The sequence below is a fragment of the Octodon degus genome, unplaced genomic scaffold (genome assembly GCF_000260255.1).
Source record: "Octodon degus isolate 3935 unplaced genomic scaffold, OctDeg1.0 scaffold00051, whole genome shotgun sequence".
NCBI classification, from domain to species: domain Eukaryota; kingdom Metazoa; phylum Chordata; class Mammalia; order Rodentia; family Octodontidae; genus Octodon; species Octodon degus.
This window is the reverse complement of record NW_004524627.1, coordinates 7420722-7436983: the sequence shown is the minus strand read 5'-3', so window position 1 is coordinate 7436983 and position 16262 is coordinate 7420722. Positions and strand designations below refer to the sequence as shown.

The 16262-nt window shown below is 41.0% G+C and overlaps 1 protein-coding gene across 2 annotated transcripts in view; it reads left to right on the top strand.

The window, feature by feature from the left end:
- Positions 1-15898, top strand: part of Ido2 (indoleamine 2,3-dioxygenase 2) — a 69636-nt gene extending 53738 nt beyond the window's left edge. For both annotated transcript variants that reach the window (XM_023717318.1, XM_004633120.2), the window contains 3 exons: positions 6844-6895; positions 13964-14112; positions 14822-15898. In XM_023717318.1, the coding sequence (XP_023573086.1) occupies positions 6844-6895; positions 13964-14112; positions 14822-15222 (602 nt within the window). In that variant the 3' untranslated portion in view covers positions 15223-15898. The remainder of the gene's footprint in view (positions 1-6843; positions 6896-13963; positions 14113-14821) is intronic.
- Positions 15899-16262: the final 364 nt, after the last annotated feature.

Below are 16262 nucleotides of genomic sequence, written 5' to 3'. Positions count from 1 at the left end.
AATTTCCTCTATCAGAAAAATCTGAAATCCATGCCAGGTTTTTAAAGAAGGTTTGGGTAAGGGGTGAGACCCGTTAGCAACGGAAGAGCAAATCTCCTATCCTATGCCTCAATCCTGCTCCAATGAGAGGGGAGAGATTCTAAAAAGGTGGCATTCACAGGAAGCAGGAGAAGAGAGAGGGGCTAGACATGAGCTGGTACAGGGATTTGTGTGTCGAGAGAACGAATTTATTGGGCATCTTAGACTATGCACTAGAGGAAATCCACTTGAAATTTTCTTCTAACAATTTGGTATATGTGTTCAATTAGACTTTCTGAAGAATAAATTGGGGCTAAACAGAAGTGTGAACTTTTGTTGACTTTAATTTTGATTTGTTCACATAATTTTATCAAAGAAAGTTTCCTTTTTACCTTATGAGCTTATATTTAAATCCAATTGAAAATAATTAGCATTGAAATGATCTGTTAAATTACATAAAATCATGTTAGCATTTCTAAAGTGTGTCTTCAGTCATGCATTAGCTACATGAGGTAATCTGAATATATGTGTGTCATTTGGGCCACCATCTTAAACCAAATTTTCATTTAAGCCCAATTTTAATATGTTTTTGTATTGATTCTAAAAATGTACATCCACAGAGCTAATGTTCAAATCACTGAAAATTTTTGTAAAACTTTCATAGAATACTGCTTAGGAACATAGGAACTTAAATTACAGCAAAGCTATCTAAAACTACCATGTTTACTTTAATTTTATGTGGTTACAGCTCATTTTGATTTCATTATGTATTTTGAATCTTTTTTCCCCCCTCATTCTTTTGCGCATATTTCTTTTGCCTGAAAGACCAAATCCTTTAGGATTTCCACAAGTGAGTTAGTGGTAAACTCTGTTTTCTAAAAATTACCTTATTTCACACCAACGTAAGAAATAGTTTTGCTGGCAACTATATTCTTTCGGATGCTGAATATATCAATACTCAACAATACTCTTGGGCTTCACTGTTCCTGCTGAGGCATTGGTTCTTTATCTTTTCCTGTGATTGTTCATAGGAATTTTTCTGTGTCTATCTGACTGCCACAGTGATTTCTGTTCTCTTGTTAATAATTCTTTCTGTTGGGGAGGCGGGTCCATTCTAAATTCCGATCCTCATGACACAGTAATAGAGTCAAGGCCATCTGAGTTCCCTCGTTGAGACAGTAGAGAACATTCATGTGATATGAAAACACACTAGTCATTCTATGAGTGTGCCTGATCAGCACTGACTGAGAATAAAGAGTTTTCTGAGTTTTGCCTTGTCTAAAAGCCACAAGTAAAACTTACACATGTATTTAAAACTTTTAAAAAGTTGAGTGTGGTGCAGGAGCCTGTAATCCCAGCCCTTGGGAGGCTGAGGTAGGAGGATCTTCAGGAGTGTGAGGCCAGCTTGTACTATGTAGTGAGACCCAGTCTAAAACAAACAAAGCAATACAAAAACAAAACAAAAGTTTTCCTTATTCTTTCTGAAAAAAATAATAAAAATACTTATGACATAGAAAGCTTGATAAGGTGTGTATAAATCAATCATGGGTAGACATTATCTTTTTCTTGAGATTTGCTGGAGTTTGAAGGAGAGAGAAACTTAACCAACATATTGTGTGCTTTGTTGAGTAACAGCAAAGTGGGAAGGTAGCTGCCCAGCATGCACAGGTATAGGTGTGGCAACGTGAGTGGCTCCAATCAGTGAGAAGGTCATGCAGGAAGCCCAGCCACTCTGTCGTGGGATCCTCCCTGTGCCCTATAGAATAATCTTCCTGCTCCTGGACACACCCTTGGAGGCCACACTGTACAGGGTGAAACCAAAAGCAAAAGTCTGGCTGCACAGCAGTACCATGTCCATGGAGGGAGGAGTCCTGTGGACAGTGCTTGACCAAGCTCCCAAACTGCTTTTCCTAGTGTGCATGAAATAAATGGGGGGAGGGGATAAAAAGATCACTGGACACCTATTAGCTCAGAACTAAAAGCCATATAACTACCATTTTTTCAAAATAAAATATTTAATGTACAAACAAAACAGAACATGTAAGTTGAAGGTACAGAATAAGAGTAAAACAGATACCTTCCTGCCCAGTTTCCTATCAAAGGATTAGACCATTATCAAACACTGAAAATTTTATATGTCTCTTTTCAATTGTACTCCCCCAAAACATATTTTCTTTCTTTTCTTTGGTATTTTAGGGAAGAGTCTACAGGATCTACAGGGTCTCCCTGCATAGATTGGACTGGTAGTCATCCTCCTGTTTACAGCCTCCCAAGTACTGAGATTACAGATATGCACCACCACACCCAGTCTCAGTTTCTGTCTCAGTGTGCCCCAGGGGCAGGGCTGGCACTGGCAGGCCAAGAGATGGAATTCCCAGTGCCTGCTTCTGCCTATGCAGGCGCTTAAATCCGCTAAGCTCTTTGGCCGGTCCCAAAAAATATTTTCTTTTAGCCACCAGTTTGATTAATATTACTTACTCTTTTATTGTTGTATGCTTTCACTGTTTAAGAAAAGATGCCTTCAAAGTGCATTATTTTGTTTCATATGCTTTTAACTTTATATGAAGAAATTAAAATGTGTGTTTTCTCTTGTGACCTACCTATTTAACGAAGGGCCAGCCAAGGTGGATATATACTATAGTTTCTCTGCCAAAGGCATCTTTTTATATCAATAGACTACAATTTAGTTATTTTCTCAATTTTTGGGTTTTATATTATTTGTTTTGCATTTGTTTGTCTTGCTGTTAAAAGCAAGGCCACCAGAAATATTCTTGTCCATAGCTCCTGTGTGTATTTGTAAGGATTGCTTCAGGCAGAGGCTGAAGAGTTGAATTGCTCAATGAAAATGCATGTGCACCTTCTAGCACCTTCTTCTTTACTAGCTAGCACCAGACGCCTACACTAAGTTGAAATTTCATCTTACCAACATCTACTAGTGTTAGTTTTATTCATTGACTTATTCATTCATTTACTTGATTATTTATTGCTAGTCTGTTAAGAGTAGAGTTTATTCTTGGGTCAAGGGGAATTTTTCTTATTTCTGAGATGGTAGCTATCATCTCTTTCTATCTCTCTCTGTGTCTGTCTCCCCAGCTTGTGTGTGTGTGTGTGTGTGTGTGTGTGTGTGTCTACATAAATAATTACTATTCACATTCCTTTTTTTAAGATGCGTATCATTCATCAGTTTTGTAATACATTTTACTTATTTTTTTATACTCTAGAGGCTGATTTTTGTTATATGTACTACAAATGTTGTAGTTTGTCTTATGCATATATGTGTGTGTGTGTGTGTGTGTGTGTGTGTGTGTGTGTTTGATACAGGGTCTCATTTTGCAGCTCAGACTCGTAGTGATCTTCTTGTTTTCAGTCTCCCCAGCACTGGGATTACAGGCCTGTGCCACCACACCCAGAATTGGTGGCCAGTTTAGTGTATCTGGGAGGTGGGGGTGGGGCTGACGTGGGTGTGGTACTGGGGATCTAACCCCAGTTCCTGTGCTTGTCTAAGCAGGTGCTTAGTTTGCAGGGCTATCTTGATTGTCTTATGCTTTTCATAAGTGGAAGATCTTCATTTAAATATATTCAAACTATCAATCATTTTTTTTCAAATGCACTATCTTTATTGTCTTAAAATTGCATAGTACTTTGACTGTGCATACTTTTAAATAGAGACAAGGGTAACCCATTTGAAACTATCCTCTTGCATGGGACATTTCAAACTGTTTTACTATGGGTAGGGAGCAGGGCCAAAACTCTACTTGGACTTAAAAAAGAACTGTTGTCTGATTAAATGTAAGTCAGACAAAGTGTTTGTTCTAAGGATTCTCATATAAAATATTCCATACACATGGTTCATAAATATATTTCTCCATGTTTTCATCTAAAATTGTTGTTTTGCCTTTCATGTTTAAGATCTTAACTACAATTAACTAATTTGTAGTTATTATCTGTATGTAGTATGAAACTGAAAATAAATCTAGCTAGTCTCCTATGGATGAAACCATTCTACAAAGTTAGCACAGTCTCAGATCTCCTATCAGACTTTCTAAAATGAGTGCGTCTGTTGTCCTTTGTTCTCTCTTCAGGTTCTTTATCTGCTTGTCTTTCTCTGCTTTGATACCATCTGCCTCTAACAAGAGAACAAACCCTTCCCCCTGGTCTGTCTATGCATGGCCTGCCTGCGCCCACAGGCCTCAGCCAAGCCAGTGCCACTGAAACAGGAATGGCTTGGAATTTTGCTCAGGTTGCATTAAATATACACATTAATTTGAAGAAAAGGGAGATGATTTTTATTATATCCTATCTTCATGTCTTATGAATAATGCACATGGAGAGGCCAATAATAATGTAAAATATTAGCAGAGGTCCCTGGATGAATTATTCCAAACCATTTCTTTATAGTTTTGAATATTTGGCATATGGCCTGGAATACATGCAGATAGTGAACTCTTCTCTTTAATGCATTTCCTCGCTTAAATATTGAGTTTTCTTGTCCATGAACATACTATATAAGAGCGTGTCTTTTTCATTTACTATTTTTTCTTTAATTTTTTTCAAGGCATAGGACTTACCTACCTTTTGCATTATTCATGGTTACCTGATACATTTGCTTTTAATGAATATGTATTTTTTCCTTAACTGCTTCCTGACTATTCATTTCCAATTTTTAGAATAAGGCCGATATTTGAACATCAACCTTGAATCTAGCATTTCATAAGCACTACAATTAATCCTAGAAATTATCTGGAGGGTCTCTGGATTTTCTGTGTAAAATTCACATCATTTGAGCAATATTTGCTTTTTTCATTTGTAATACCTATGTCTTTTTTCTTAAAATTTTATTTCTTGAGGGGCAGGCCAGATAGCTCAGCAGATTAAAGTGTCTGCTTAGCAGACACAGGGATGGGGTTTAATCTATGGCCTGCAGTGCTGGCCCCGCCCTGGGACAAGATGAGACCTCCATTGAGACTGTAATCCTGTCACTTGGGTGGCTGAAAACGGGAGATCACTACTTGTCTGATCTGTGTAGTGAGACCCTGTAGACCCTGTATTAAATACAAAATAAATAAATAAAAATAAAATTTTATTTCTTATTCTTTTGCCTATAAACTGTATATAACATCATTCAATAGAAATGTAGAGAGCCAGCGAGACAGCTCAGTAGACAAGTGCCTGCTTTGGCAAGAGCAGGGACCAGGCTTTGATCCTGTCTCCTGCATGCCACTCCGGCCCCGCTCCTGGGATGTGCTGAGCTGGTGAAGGAGTCCAGGTATGGTCGTGTGCCTGTAATCCCAGTGCTGGGGAGGCTGAAAACAGGAGGATCGCTATGAGTCTGAGCTATGTAGTGAGACCCTGTACCAAATACATAAATGAAAAAAAAAAGGTAATAGAAATGTAGATTCTTCTTTAATTTTATGGTTGAGTTGGTTTTAACACTTTATCTTTTCTTATAATGTGTATTCTAGTCTTTCTGTGATTTCCTTGTAAAGTTGAAGGATATTCCTTACTATTTCTAATTATCTCCAATTTTTAGTTGGTTGTTTTAATTATGAATTGGATTTTTTTATACCTATTGAAATTATTTTACAACAAAAATATTTTACATGCATTAAAGTGATCATTTGACTTTTCCTCTTTCATGTTAAATTGAATAAAATGCTAAGCTATTGTCAGCCATTATTTCTTCAATAAAATGTATATAGTACTTAGCAACTTGGGTGGGAACTGAGCAACAATAGGGAAAGATCCAAAAGTGACCCAGGGAAAAGCCTAGCACACAGCACTTGACAGCTCTGAGAGGATGACCGTGACCCACAGAAGAGCATTTGGAAGCCTCAAGGTTGAAGGAAGACACGAGGCACGGTACCAGTGGAGGGTTCAAGACAACAGAGGTGAGAAGAAGGGATGAGGGACCACAAAGCCGTGCTGGAGTGGAGAAGGAAAGCCAAGGGTTCAGAGATGTTGTTAGTGGGGCTCGTGCCAGAGATGTGTCTTTTCCCTCACAGGCAAATAGGCCTAGAAGGGTCTGGGTAAAATGCACATGTGCTAGGTCACAAGTCAGAGAATCCCTATTGTGTGAGGAGGAGAAAGCACAACCTTCTAAAGTTGATGAAAAGAAATTTCATAGAAATGCTGTACAAGAGTGTGATCTCTTCCATACAAGTTAACCAGCACACCAGCACAGACCCTTCATGACCTGCACACACTCATGCATGAGGCTTAAAAATAGACAGAGCCACACCTGGCCTGGGCGGCCTCCCTGGCAAAGCCTCATCACTGCCTCTCCTGGGTCCCCTGGAGATGACGCAGACCTGTGTGGACGCCCTGGTGCCGTGGTTTTCCTCTCTGTGAAAGCACTTGTGGAGGGGATTTTCCCCACTTTTCCTGTCTCCACTCCCTTCACACTCTCACATATTATGTTTGCTTAAAATATTAATTTTTTGTTTTATTTATTTATTTATTGGCAGAACTGGGGATTGAACTCAGGCTTTGCGCTTGCCAGGGAAGTGCTTATTCCACTGAGCCATCTCCCCAGCCCCCAAAATATTAATTTTTTGAAGGCAACCTTTCATTGTTGCCACTGAGTACAGAAAAGGGATGTGCCATAAATAGAAAAGGCCAGAGTATGGAACAGTTTAAAAGTTCTGCAAGGGCCAGCGAAGGGACCCCAGAAGGGAACATTCCATCTGGGTCTTGCTGCTACTTCCTTTCTGGTCTCCACGCAGGTCAGATGGAAGAAGCAGCCCCAGGAGAGCAGGAGCCCATTGCACATGGAACCTATTGCTCTTCTCGCCTCTAGTAAAGTTCACATTCTGATTGCTTTTCCAGATTATGTAGACCCAGACATATTTTATGCAGTCATCCGGATCTTTCTCTCTGGGTAAGTTCAATTGCTTTCCTGCATGAAGCTTCTGCAGCATTTTCCAAATTTATGAGAGGAGAAGCACACAGACCCTTCCTAGACTATGAAACATACCAAGTGACCTTTACTAGTGAAGTAATTACCTGGATCCAGTCTTGGATAAAAGAAGTAGGTTACCGTCTGCATGACAAATGACACTGAGGCTTGCATACTTCCTTAAATTCTGAGAGACTGTTTTTAGGCCCTCACATTAGATCCACCTATATTCAGGGCTTGTTAACTGACAGTATCCCTCCCATGGAACTCTGTCGCTTATATCCATTCTTTGCTCTTGTTATGTAGACAGGTGGAGGCAGACATGGTAGTGTAAGTATATTCCTTTAAAATTCCTAAAGAGCCACTCACTTGGTTTGAATGTACATGTCCCTCCAAAATCCAGAGTTTAACACTTAATCATGGAGAGCTGTAAAAGGCTCTAGTCAACAACTTCTGTGGATAACCCACTACTATCGTGGACTACTGGACTGTGTTGGATTGCTTTGATGAATTCAAGCACGTATAATATTTAGATGCCAATAGAATACCCATCTCTGACAGGATTGAACTAGAGAGGGGGGATACAGAGGAAGGACCATTTTGTATTTGTATATACGGAATAGTTAAGATAGCTGTACGGCTGCTTTCGCTTGGTTCAGTGAGAGGAAGGATTTGTAGTAGTAGTGTTTGGATGGGATGTCCTGGCTGCTTCTTGTGCTGTGGCTGATCGCTGAGAAGATAACAATGTGCAATGTATTAATTATTGAAAAAGTCCTATTATTCTGCTTGGAAAGTGTCTCATTGATATTTGTTTCTCAATAAAATACAAAAAAAACCCACTTAATCATCGAGGTGAATCTGCTAGAAGATGGCGCCTCTGAGGTGACAATGTCATGATGGTAATATACTCATAAAAGGACTAAAGAGGGCAGGGGGTGTGGCTCAAAAGCACAACAATTTCCTAGCAAGTGTGGGGCCCTAGATTTGATCTCCAGGACTGGAAAGAAATGCTGAAGTGGAAAGAGCTAGGTGCCTTTTTGCCCCCTTTCACCTCATGAGGACATAGCACTAGAGGGGCTACCTGGTGACAGCAGCTGCGTCCTCATCACACTAGCCTGCCAGAACCTTGACCATGGATTTTTTATCTTCCAGAGTTGTGGGGAGAGGATTTCTATTTCTAACAAATGGCCCATTCTGAAATGTTAGTGTAGTGTCCAGAACAAACTATAACAGTACACCAGACAAGTTTTAAATATTTCTGGGAATTGTTCTGTCACATAGCTAGAAATTTCTCTAGGTAGAAAATTCTATTGTACTTCTACAAGACACATCTCTTGTCCTAAATACATTAATCATTCTTATCTTGATGTTTTAAAATCATGTTTCCTTCCTATTTATATGAATTAAGAGAAATGAAGTGATTTTTTAATTTTTATTTTTATTTTTTTTTAGCAGAACCAGGGGTTGAACTCAGGCCCTTGTGCTTGCCAGGCAAGCACTTATTCTACTGAGCCATCTCCCCAGCCTGAATGAAGTGATTTTATAAAATAATATTTAAATGGTAAAAAGTGAAAAATCTAGGCAGTGGATGGATAATGTGGAAAATGGGAAACAGATACCATCTAGCACAATGCATTGATAACTAGGAGATGTCTGGAGAATAATCCACAGAAAGAATCTGAACTGTGCCTAGGGATAGCAAGAGGCCCATGAAATGCTAAAATCTATCACTGATGTAGTCCACTGGGGTAAAAATGAAATAGCAAAACATGCAAAATATTCTCTTGGGTTTAGGTAGGTCTCTACATGGAGCTCAGTTTGGGCGGGGAATCTCCACCGTGGGGCTCGGAGAGTGGAAACTGGAGGTTTTCCAGAGTAGCTTGTGAGCAGTGAACATGTGGCTCAGGCAAGGGAAAGAAAAGGTGAGAGGTGTTGTCCCTGGATGTGAAGGGTACCCACGTTGCTCACGAGCCCCTGGAGCTGCTGGGAAGTGGGAGAATCTTTAGGCGCTGCGGGCAGGCGGGTGGCACCCTCCAAGGGAGTACGGACACCCTACTCCTTTCCCTTCTGCTTTGCTTCCAGGGAGCCCTGAGGGAAGGAGCTCTGGCTGCCATGCAAGGTCTCGCTCTCAAAACTATGGGTTGGAACTTCTGTGGCTGTGAAGCTAGTGACCTTTTTTCTTTTGTTTTCTTTTTTCTTTGTTTCTTTTTTTTTTTTTTTTGCTCCAAATGCCTTCAGGGCAGGTTTGGCTGGCTTGAGTTGTGGGGATCAAACCACAGCAACCTGAGCCTGACTGCTTGGTTGAAGCAGCCACTTAAAGAACTGAGCTACAGGGCAGGGCCCCTGACCTTTTTTCTTAAGAAGTTGATTATCTCTGTAATTTTTACAGGTATGGGAAGTGTGACAGCAGAGCAGTGGGTGTGTCTCAGAGTTTAGGCTTTCCCTGTCCGCTCTTGGCAGGATTAGGTATCAGATAAACAAGGGATTTTTTTTTTTTTTTTTTTGGTTCATGGAATCATGCAGGAAATTCACAGCAAATACAGAAACTGGGTTTTAGAAGTGCATAAGCTAGGAAAATCCCTTTGTCCTTCACTCTGGTCTCTAAATCTGATTTTGCTTTCCATGGTTACATAACAAATTACCACAGATCAAGTGGCTTTAAACAATATGTGTTTCTTACTTCCCCAGCTCTGCTGGTCTGAAGTGCAGGCCAACTCAGTTGGCTTCTCTGCCTAAGGTCTCAGAAGGCTCTCCACTGGGCCGGGCTCCACACTGACGACCTGGATGAAGATTTGCTTCCATACTCATTTAGATCAAATGTTTTGTGGTCCTGCAACTGATGTCTCCCTTTCCTTGCAGAGTAGCAGACAGAATCTGCTGTCCACTTCTGGAGGTATCCCCCACATCTTCTGTGCCTGCCTCCACCTCAGCAATGCCACTTGGATCCTTCTGCTCTCTGAATCTTTCTGCCTTCCCCGTCTGCCACTTGCAGGCAAAAACTCTGTGCTTTTAAATATCTTGTGCAATTAGGTTCTGCTCCTCTAAATGATGCACAGCAGCTCTCTATGTTAAGGTCCACCGATTGCTGGTCTTAATTGCATCTGTGAAGTCCCTTTCCCTTGCCATTTATCACACCGACAGTCTTAGCTTGTAATATGAACTACCCCAGGAATTAGGATAGGAATTTTAGGAAACCTTTTTAGAATTCTGCCTACCACAGTGTCCTTCTACCACTTTTTGATATCAGAGGTATCTGATAAGGATGAACTATATGTTCTGAATTCTTCATGATTAAATGCACACCAGTGGTGACTTTGTTTTCATTAAGATAAGTTCAAGGTCAGTGCTATATTTTATGTACAATCCACATAAATGCTTGTCATATTTCACATCCTTAAAATAGTTCCCATGCTGCTATGTGGCTAATGCCAGTTAGTAAATGTGCAGATAAGTATAAGCAGTCAAAAACATTGGATGGTTGAGGTCTCCCAATTGGGTCTTTTGGAAAAATGTAAACCTGCTATTTCATTCATGATTTCCTCTAGGCTGGGTTTGTTATATTTTTTTTTTTTTGTGTATTTCCTTAAATATATTTGATGGAGGAAGTTGAAAGATTTCATTTATAAATGAAACATTCCTTTCTCAGGGAAGTTATGAGTTCTTTTGTCATCTCATTTCCTTTTTTTTTTTTTAACTTCTCCTTTTCATGCGGTTGCTAGAAATATGCAAAAGTCTATAAATAACCCTGACTACAGATATTCCAAAGGCCAGTAGTTCCTGTCTTTCATGAACAGTGGTTTTAGGCCTGCGCATGCCTGGGAGGGATTCTGGGGCTGCCCAGAGAAATTTAGTTTCCTCTCCACAGCCTCATTTCACCCTAGCTGGAGAAGGGGAACTTTGAAAGTAGATGTTTTTCTTTTGTCTTTTTAGATGTTTCCTGTCATATGCAGGGTGGCCAATATGGTCTCTCCAGTTTGTGGCAATAAGGGAAGATGGGTTAATAGGTCATTTGAGATGCTGTCTAGGCCCTTTCAAGAGATACATTTGAGTATATCTACTCTGGGCATGTTGGATAGACTTATAGAATGCTTTTAATCCTTCATCCATGTGTCACATTCATCAAGTATTTAGTTAGTGATTACTATGTGCCAGGTCCAGTTGTTGTTTTGGGAACAGGGCAGTGAAATGAAACACTTGGTCTTGTGGAATTCATGATTTGGAAAAGAACAGATAATGAGTAAATAGCAAGTAAATCTAATAAAATGCCCATCATGCAGTAAGTGTCACAACAGACAATGTAGAGCAATGTGAACTAATGCACAGGGCATTAGGGAGGCAGTGTGAGGTGCAGCAATTGACATCTCTTAGTACTTATTGTGTTCTGGGAATGCCACACTGGTACATTATAACGGATACTTGAAGGAATCAAGAGTCAGTCAGCCAGATTCCCATGCCACACAGAAGGAAAGGGGTAGCAATGGACTTGGGGTGGAGTGTGTTTATCCTGAGGGGAGATTACGAGGGGACTAGACTGGGAGAAAGAAGAAGACTCAGAGACAGACAGTAGCAACATGGGGGTGTATTAGTCTCCTTTCAGAGTGAGCAGGTAACATGGGCAAGCTGTGAGAAAAGTGACAACAAGATCTATCTCTAGTTTCAAATCATCATTGCATCTACTGGGTGGAAAGTAGACTAGTTAAAAACACAGGTGGAAATAAGGAAAGTATCTGAGAAGCCAATGTTGTGATTCATGTTGGTGACTGGAGCAAGGGCTGCATTGAAGGGACTGAGAGATGGTCAGAATCCCCATAGACAGTCAGACAGACGGATGAGTGGATGGAGATAGAGATCCGGGTTAATGTTGACTGATTCACTATTTAAATAACATATGGAATTGAAAATAAAGAAATCAGTCAGAGCAACTAGGTTTTTGGGGGCCAGTACATTGAAAGAATTCAACTTATGATTTAGTCAGCGGGGAAGACTCTAGGATGAATATGTTTGGGAAAGGGAAGAAATTCAAGTCATTTCGGGGATATCCATTCTATGGAGCTGTCCCATGGATGATTAGACAGATGAGTCTGAGGCACAGGGAAGAATTACAGATCTATGTGTAAATGTGTAAAAACAATAGTATTTTTTCTTATGAGATTAGTTAAAGTGACTTGGGAAATGACAGTAGCAGGGAGTCCAGGCATTGATCTAGGAGAGTAATGTTTAGTATAGCTTGGTTGGGAAGTAGTACAGATCAGAATGGCCTTCGGTTATCTCTTGGCTCCCAGAGGATTGTCCATGCAAGGTTCCTGCGAGCTTGGGTCCATTCATCAGCAAACTGCTGTGGTGTCTTCAGCATTTGTTCTCCATAAAATGCTGCTCAGCAATCTTTTAGACTGGAGTCTGATGTATGAAGAATCACAAAAACTTCTGGAACTCACTTCCTTCTCCTAACAATTACAGAAAGATAATAAATATTAGTGAGGTTGAGCCTCAGTAGGATTTGTACACAGCTGCCAAATAATAAAAGGAAAGCAAGGATCCCAACTCACTCTGATACAACCAATCAATAACAATGTATAATATAATAATACAACAAAGATGGCTAGTAATTATTTCATGCTTAATATTTCCCAGACACTGGACAAATGTTCATTAGTTTTCATGATGACCTAATAGCAATACCAACTACTGAGAGGTAGATATTAATATTACTCAGATGAGGAAACTGAGGCACAGAAATGCTAAGTAAACCAAGACTCGTAGTTAACAATTGGAAAAGTTCAGTTCCCTGACTGCCCAGAATAGAATCCTTTGCTTTAGGAGAGCATCCTGTGTGCATGCTATGACCATTTTCTTGAGCAAAGCAACTTTAGAATTATAGAAAGAAGGCAAGAAAAAAAAATTAGTGTACAAATAAATCTGTTAGCTTCGTTGTCCAAATAGGGAAGGTAACTTATTCCCAGCAATAGGAGAGAAGGATTCCTTTTCCTAGTAAAAACAGAAATTTATGTAATGGAATTCATAGGGAATGAAATAGACAAAAAAGAGGGCACAAGTGTGGAGTGCAAGTTCTGACGCCATTGTTCTCTCAGTGTCATCTTGGAGACTTCAGTTTTCTTAGGCTCTATTTCTTCAGTGATAACACGAGGTTAGCGACTCTCTGTCGTGGTCTACTCACCAAAGGAAATGGGGAAAGGAGCTGGAGAGCTGTGTGCAAACGTGTTGAGCTCTTGTTAATTCTGCCAGCTCCGTGGGCTCACCAGGCCACTCACGGCATTGCCAGCCTCTGTGGAGAACCAGATGTAGGGGAGTGACTCAGGTGGAAGGAGGCAGGAAGAAAGGGCTCAGAGAAAACAGCAAGGAAGGCAAAAGAGCAGAGGGTGCAAGGGAGGGGAGAGTCTACTGCGCTTGTCCCAGCCAGCTGTGACCCTCACTATAGTCCTTGGGGAGCTGTGGGTGAGGCTCTGTTCTCCTTGCTGCCACCCCTGGTCCTCAACATCTGCTATGGATAAGTATCTGATGAAGCCATTCTCGTGAGAACTGGCCATGCCTGCATCTAAGGGTTTCATGTAACGATTCTTGCAATGATAATTTTTTAAGAGAGAGCAAAGGAGTGTGTGTGTGTGTGTGTGTGTGTGTGTGTGTGTGTATTTGTAAAGTTGTAAGCATGAAGTCATTGAGACTGAAATTAGCAGATAAAGTGGAGAATTTTCTAGGGGCACTAAATCGTGTTGGTCAGCATTGACGACATCATTATAACTCAGGTTTTTCAATTAATATGTCGTAGAACCAATGTCAAAGGTTCTGTGTAAACATACTCTGGTGTTCTGGAAGAATCCTCTACACAGGGAAGAGAAAGGCTTCAATTTCATGGCATGTTGTGAGGTCTAGCCCAAGATGGCACTCCTATACTCATCCCCCAAAGAGTCCCAGTGCTCTGCCCTGAAACTACCCTTGAAGTCATGGCCCTCTCCCTTGCTTGACTTTGAGTCAGAAAGTACACTGTTCACTCCTAGTGCCTGCTTCTTCCCATTGACCTTTACTCCTGCATAGATGGAAGAACAACCCAGCGATGCCTGTGGGCCTGGTGTACGAAGGAGTCTCCACAGAGCCCCTGGAGTACTCTGGAGGCAGTGCTGCTCAGAGCACGGTGCTCCATGCTTTCGACGAGTTCCTAGGCGTCCTTCATAGCAAGGAAAGTGGTAAGCCAGATGTTTTTGTTCTTTATGAAGAATAAAGTAAGATAAACAAAGAGGTGTTTTTACCCAATTGATGAAGCCAAGAATAAATTAAAATGTCATGAAGTCTATAGTTTCCTAAATTAAGCAGGAAACTGTGCCTGCCACCTGTTACTTTGTCAAATCAATTAATATCAGAATATCACATCTCAGCAGGATCTTGGGTTTCATTTCCAAATCTTCAAACACTGCTGTAATTCCAGCTGTTTCTTGTAATTTTGGTTTGGATCCTTAGGCAGTTGCTTCCTTTATCAGAAACGGAGACGAGAGCTAGAGTTTGAAGCTATGACATCACAGGCCTCCTCTTGGGTTTTACAAAACTTAGTTTCAAATCACTGTTATTAAAACAGTTCTCATTCTTTATTTTTCTGTTTACATATATACTTTATTTCCTTTTCTTCCTTAGCATTCCCTTCAGGAAAACAAAACAGCACTTAAGAACCAAAATTCATCAGAGTATTTAGCTAATAAGTTGAAGAGTCTGTGTCTTACACTTTTAGTTATCTTTCTAAAGTAACTAAACAGGGACACACATTTGAATCTTTGTCCACAAGCCAAAGTGTCAGCAAGTAGGTTGAGTTAGGATCTCACCTACAAATCCTGGTGTCCTAACAGGCAGGCTATGTTCTTGTCTGCATGCAAGCTAGGCATTCCTGTGGCTGGTTTCTTTCAGCTGACTTTCTGTACAGAATGAGGGACTACATGCCTCCTTTGCATAAGGACTTCATAGAAGAAATCCACTCAGCTCCGTCCCTGAGAGACTACGTCTTATCCCCTGGTCGTGCCTGCTGTCTGGAAGCTTATAACCTGTGTCTGGAGGCCCTGGTGGAACTACGCAGCTACCACATCAACATAGTGACCAAATACCTTATCACAGCTGCAGCCAAAGCCAGGAGCAGGGGACCAAGCCACCTCCTCGGACTCCCGCAGGCTCTAGAAAACAGAGGCACTGGTGGGTCTACAGCGATGAGCTTCCTGAAGAGCGTCAGGGATCGTACTGTGGAGGCCATCCTCCGCCCCCGGGGCCAGGGCCCACCTTCTCCCCAGCAGGGCAGAGCACTCAGGAGGAGTTAGGTGGGTTGGAGAATGAGGGTCTGGGCTCTGCTCTGTAGAACACTATGCTCTCACGTGTAGAGAGCCATTGTCCTGAGAGCAGAGTTTATGTGGCCGGAAACATTCCTGCTGTAGCTCACCATGACCAGCAGCAGCCAACAGCTGTGGACGCTTTCCTATTCTGAGCCCTGCATAGCTGCAGGATCCAACTACTTGAGCCAGGTAAGAGAAAACCAATCTATGTTTCAAAACCCAAACAAAGTTGCCCATAGACAGATTACTTTGGTGATAGTATTTTCAAGGGAAAAATTTACTTTATTAAGTCACTCAGGGCTTCCTTTGACTCCGGAACAGACCTCTCTCCCTGCAAATTGTGAATTTGGTGGCTGGAAGTGGGGAATGCACCAGTGGGACTGTGAGGGAAGAGCATGTTGACAATAAAAACTTGGAAGTCACAGTGAGAAAATGAATAGTTGATGATGTGGGGACCCGGGAGACTCTTCCACATGTTATACAGTTTTGCAAATTCTATTTTAATCCCCTTCTGTATTTTTAGAAGAATGTTTTGTTCTCCATACACTGCAAGTCTGTACTTGTAATATGAATTCACTGACCCCTCAAAAGTGAATGAGTCAAGTAAGAACAGGTAGTACATTCACATGTTCAAGTGTGCAAATAAAAGGAAATGTTTTTATCATCTTGGTTTCTATCTTAAAGTCTCACTTCATAACAATAGAAAACCAGGTTTTACTCTTGCTAATATATAGCAAATGACATTAATTTAAGCCTTACTCCTGTGTGCATGCACACATACCTGGGATTGCATCTGAAGCCTAGGAGGTCTATCTGTCCCAGTGGTACTGGTGACAGACACACGCTCACCTAGTATCCTCTGTCTGGAAGTCCCCTGTCCATGGGGATACTGGGCAAGTGGACCTGGTAGTGTATCTCCTCCTGCTAAAGACATCTCAGATTCCTTAGAGTCTTATTATGCACATAAAAATCCACAGGATTCCTCCCCATTTTTTCAGAGTATCTGGTATGGTAAGGCCAGCTCAAGG